At 35.9% G+C, this 5,327-nt stretch overlaps 1 protein-coding gene across 1 annotated transcript; it reads right to left on the bottom strand.

Annotated features, from left to right (window-relative positions):
* Nucleotides 1-2,125: 2,125 nt before the first annotated feature.
* Nucleotides 2,126-3,944, bottom strand: LOC124461450 (piggyBac transposable element-derived protein 4-like). The gene is made up of 3 exons (XM_047012974.1): nucleotides 3,617-3,944; nucleotides 2,817-3,560; nucleotides 2,126-2,601 (listed from the first exon to the last, which is right to left on the bottom strand). The coding sequence occupies exons 1-3, from the start codon at nucleotides 3,936-3,938 to the stop codon at nucleotides 2,126-2,128; spliced, it is 1,542 nt and encodes a 513-aa protein (XP_046868930.1). The 5' UTR covers nucleotides 3,939-3,944.
* Between the last annotated feature and the right edge of the window lie 1,383 nt (nucleotides 3,945-5,327).

Here is a 5,327-nt window from a genome sequence, read left to right as displayed (position 1 = left end):
TAAACAAGTAGTAGTATTGAACCATCGATGTCTGAGTGTAATAGTCCAATTTTATTGGTTCCTAAAAAGTCGCTAACCGGCAGCAATGAAAAACGGTGAAGATTGGTAGTTGATAATAGAAAAATTAACAAACAACTAGTAGCGGATACATTCCCAATACCCAGAATGGACGATATCCTCGACCAACTAGGTCGCGCTAAATACTTCTCTTGTTTAGACTTAATGTCAGGATTTCATCAAGAAGAATTAGAAGAAAACTCTCGGGACATGATTTTCCACAGATAAGGGCTTATTCAGATTCAAGCGATTACCATATGGATTAAAAATTGCACCAAACTCGTTTCAAAGAATAATGTCTCTTGCATTCACGGGTCTAACACCATCCCAAACATTCCTTTATATGGATGATCTAATTGTAATTGGGTGCTCAGAAAGTCAGATGATTAGGAACTTAAGGAATGTATTTGAAACTTGTCGAAAATACAACTTAAAGTTGCACCCTGACAAATGGTCTTTTTTCAGACATGAAGTTACTTTTCTAGGACACAAATGCTCAAATAAAGAAATTTTTACCAGTTCAAACGATTCAAGATTACCCGACTCCCAAGAATGGCGACGAAGCCAAAAAATTTGTAGCTTTTTGTAATTACTACCGCAGATTCATTCCAAAATTTGCATAACAGGCACAATTTATCAATAAATTATCAAGGAAAAATGTAGAATTCAACTGGGATGCAAACTGTCAATCAGCTTTCGAATACTTAAAAAACAAATTGTTAAGTCCACAAATACACCAATATCCGGACTTCAATAAAATATTCTGTATTACAACTGATGCAAGCAAGTTCGTATGTGGAGCCGTCCTCAGCCAAGAATATGATGAACTCCAAATACCCATATCATACTCATCTAAAGCATTTACCAAAGGCGAAAGCAATAAGTCAACAATCGAGCAATAATTAACAGCAATACATTGGGCAATTCAATTAGAACTGACCATCAGCTATTAACATATCTATTTTCTCTAAAAAACCCCTCGTCAAAGCTTACTAAAATAAGGTTAGATTTAGAAGTGTTTGATTTTACTATAGAATCAGATTTCACTATATATCAGAGGTCAAGAAAATTTCGCAGCAGATGCTCTCTCGAGAATTAAATTCGAAAATATAAAAAACATAGAAACTAATAAAATACTTAAAGTAGCAATAAGATCAGAAACAAAAAAATTAACACATAAGGAAAACAACATTAACAATAACAGAATAGAAATACCAAGAATATATGAAATAATAAATCCTAACGAAGCCAAAAAATATGCCCAAATTAGATTCAAAATACAAATGTTTCATTACCAAAAATTAAGAAAAGTTACTTTCCTTTAACATAGGCGATTTGATCATTAATGGAAGATTAGATCTAGATCTATGTCTTCCAAGGCTTGAAAAAGAAGCCGGTGCTCAAAGAATCTTTAAACTGAAGTTAGACATGTCAGAAAAACTATTTAGGTCACTTACACTCAATGAATTAAAACAAAAAGGAAAAGACACATTAAAACATTTAGAAATAACAGTTCTACCGCAAGTAAAAGTAATAACAAATAAAGAAAAAATAAGAGATACATTAACCCTCTAAGACTACTTTCTAAAGTAAAAGCAGAAGTTAATTCGAATAATTTTTTTTTAAGTAAATAGGGGCTGCTGAGCTTAAATATGAACTCAGAAAAAATATAGAAGCTTTCGTTTACCTGGAAGGTGAGAAAACATAAATAAGTGCCTCAAGGCATGCTTGGGGCTTTGAGGGTAAAAAAGTAGTTTCCAAATAAATTGAATTTTTTTTTTAATTTTTGTTTTATTTTATTTGATTAAATAATTTTTTTGTTGCTATGATACTCAGCAAAACAATTTTTGTTGGCCGAGCAGCATAAATGCAGGTTGCATTTTGTGCAAATGCACTGCGTTTGGGAAGTTTTGCAGTGCTTGTAACTTCTTTTTCCCGTAATGCGATCCAACCACTCTGGAAAATGATTGAAATGGTCAAACCTCAAGTCCTTTATTGGGTGATTTGATTTTTGGCCTTGTTTGAGTTGTGACTGCAATGGATGCCGAGAAATTGGCGACAGCAAAGTCTATGATGGCGACCGACTTGATCGCGCAGACAAAGATGAAGATGGTGAAGGTAAATTGTTCTTCATGAGTGGACGACCTGGCAAGTTTTTTGACTGGTAGCCCACTAGACCCGCAGCAATAGATTCGCGAAAATCCGGAAGTTCAATGAATTTCTCGCTGCTCATGGTTTCCTTTTGGATTCGTCTATATAGGATGTAGGCGTTTGTTGTTGCCATATCTACTAAATGGTAGAAAATTCGGGTTGCAGCATCGTGAGTTTTACTTCTTATATGGTATCGTCCCATAAGCCCATCCATCAGATCCACGCCTCCCATATGAGCGTTATATTCCTGTATAACTTGTGGGCAGTCAATTTCTACATTGTGCTTCGACTTTCTGTCGTAACGAGCTGCCTTTGGTGTTCCTCCTTGAGTATTTGAACTTATAAACGGCTTAACGCCCACATAGGTCGATAATAAGCGAACCACCTTGTTGTCTTTCCACAGTACGTTACTAACATCCACAACATATGAGGAACCCACGTACTCAACTGAAAACCCTCTTGGCTTTTCCTTGATGGCACTATCGTTTGGGAGCTTGCAGTTTGGTATCCGATTTACCCGAACCGTTCCCAAACTATAAATCCCTTTTGCCCGAAGGCAGCGATGTGTAAAAATTGTCAAAATATATTATATGAAATATATTTGAAACTTTCAACAGTTTTCGTCAAGCGTACAACTATGTTGGCTGACGCACCGATATCAGGGTAACCAGGTAATATCGCATTATCACCTGCGCCGCTATATACTTCAAATCGGTAGGCATATCCAAAAGAATCACATAGGACAAATGTTTTAATACCCCACTTGTGTGGTTTATTGGGCATGTATTGCCGCAAATGGTGCTTCATTTTTGTGCTGCACATTTGTTCGTCAACGCATAATCGAGCTTGCTTAGGCACGGAGTCAAATCTTTCATTCAAAATGTCAATAACTCTTCGCGTGCGAAATAGTGGATCGTAGCCAGGCTCACCCTTTTTGATTCGCTTACTCTCGTCACACAATGAGAAGTATTTCTTAATTGCTTCAAATTTGCTACGGGTCATACAGGTTTGTATGGGTGCAAATGCATTTTGCCCCCAGTAACTTTTCAAATTAGGGTAGCGATATATAGACATGTAAATTAAAATTCCTATATAGTGATGAATATCTTCCGTTGTTATCTTAAACTTGTTGGCAATATTGTCCTTTAAGGCTGCGCGCATTGTTTCCTTGACGATTATACTTATAATGTCCGAGTTTAAAAAATAACAAAATAGTTGAAACGGAGTTTTCAGATCAGTTATTTTGGATGGCAACGAAGAGTCGCCTTGAAAAGCAACATTGTTTATGTGCAATTGCATAGATTGCTGTCGCCACATAACTTTACTAGGTTCCTTTATAATTGATTCGATACCTATTCATAAATAAATTAATGAGTTGTATTACAAATCAAAGTAATGATTTGCTTACCAAGCCCATTAAAACCACCAGAAGACGGTAAAGATACAGGTGTTGCTCCTTCAATAACTGGCAATGGTGATCGAGGCCTCTTACGAGTTTTTCGGGAAGGCTCATGGCTCTGCACAGTATTTTCATTGTTTTCAATATTACTGCACATTAAGGATACAGTAGAGACATCTACTAATGCAGTGTTAAGTGCCTCTGCCACGTCTTCATCCTCGTCGTCACTCGAAATACTCGACATGTCCACATCCGACGGGACTGATTCGAACAACTCCAGCAGTTGTTCATCCGTCAAATCAGACCATTTATAGCGAGCTCTCAAAGCCATTATTCAATCTCTATTAAAAAAATTCAACAATAAATAAAAATCACACACAAATTACACAAGAAGTGCAAGCAGTTGTGAAATAGCTGCTAGCAACAAATTTTGCCGTGGAGCCCCAAAAGTGCCTCAAGGCAGTTATCACTTTTACGATGCTACAAAGCAGAACTTTAACATATTCGCACATATTAAACTTTATTTAAATAGCACATTAACTTACCTTACACAAAAAAAAATATTGAGTTCAATTGGTTGTATAAATTCACTTTTATCAACACAGCAAAAGACAATGTGCAGAAGCTGAAATTTTTGGCGCGAAGTAACACATGATTCGATAATATGTTTATCAAAAGCATCGATAAAAGTTTCCGAGCACTTTACAACATTGGCAGTGCTTTTTGGCAGTTATTTTTAAAAGTTCAACAATTTTTAAATTAACTAAAAGCTCTTAGTTATTTTTTTAAAAATAAAAATAAAATACGTGCCTTGAGGCATTCTTACGTCCTAGAGGGTTAAATAAATATATTATATAAATATATTATATAAATATAATAAAAGTTTTCCAGCCATAATGAAATCCTATCCAAACACACCAACGTCAAATTGTACTCACCCGAATCAGTCTATCCACTGCCAATCCAAATCCAATCGTCAAGATCAGTCCTCCCGGGTTTCGGCCCCAAAAATTTTTTGCTAACGGCTGCGCCCTTGCGGAGCCCCAAATTGCTCGATTTGTATGATGCGGCCTTTGGATGATACCACCGAGGCGGCTTTGAGGCACTTGCGTTTTGGGACGAATGAGAATAGGGTGACTTCAATTCAGTTCATTTATTTTCTTAACCTAAAGTATAGTACAAGTGTCGGCGGGCACAAAAGGTGCCATGTTGTTGAGGAACTGTTGCTGAATTCCTAATTGCTTAATTTAAAATTGAATGTAAATGATCTTTTGTATTTCATTATTCTGATCTTTAAGTTGCATGGTCACACCATTTTTTGGCTGATGCATAAGAGTGTATGCTGAGTTTAGTTAATTGCTTATTTTTACAACAGAAAACATAACATGGAGTAAAATAAATCTAATTTTAATTAAAACGAGCCAGCAAAGCTATTTTATGTATCACCACATGTCAATTTGCTTGTTCTGCGTAAGATACGATATCTCTCTGCTAAAATGATATATGTACCTGTTGGTGTTTAATTAAAAAATTGTTAGCATTTTTAAGCTCGACGGTTAGATATGATGGGTACACCTTATCTTTTTTTAATGCCAATAAATCTTAATATATGTATATGCCCTACTTCTGATCAGCTTATTCATACAGGAATACCTTCACCTTTATGCTCCTGCATAATACTACTCTAGTGTACTTTTAGCGATAGCATTAGGCCACATAC

The sequence above is a fragment of the Drosophila willistoni genome, unplaced genomic scaffold, assembly GCF_018902025.1.
Source record: "Drosophila willistoni isolate 14030-0811.24 unplaced genomic scaffold, UCI_dwil_1.1 Seg485, whole genome shotgun sequence".
Taxonomy (NCBI): Eukaryota; Metazoa; Arthropoda; class Insecta; order Diptera; family Drosophilidae; genus Drosophila; species Drosophila willistoni.
This window is presented reverse-complemented; position numbering and strand designations above follow the sequence as displayed.

What these genes read in the sequence shown, in the direction of transcription:
- LOC124461450 (XM_047012974.1), bottom strand. Translation starts at nt 3,938, where the DNA reads ATGGCTTTGAGAGCTCGCTATAAATGGTCTGATTTGACGGATGAACAA. An exon ending in TGGTGGTTTTAATGGGCTTG is followed by an intron (nt 3,561 to 3,616) that starts GTAAGCAAATCA and finishes ATTTATGAATAG; the next exon opens with GTATCGAATCAATTATAAAG. An exon ending in CTTGACGAAAACTGTTGAAA is followed by an intron (nt 2,602 to 2,816) that starts GTTTCAAATATA and finishes TACTGTGGAAAG; the next exon opens with ACAACAAGGTGGTTCGCTTA.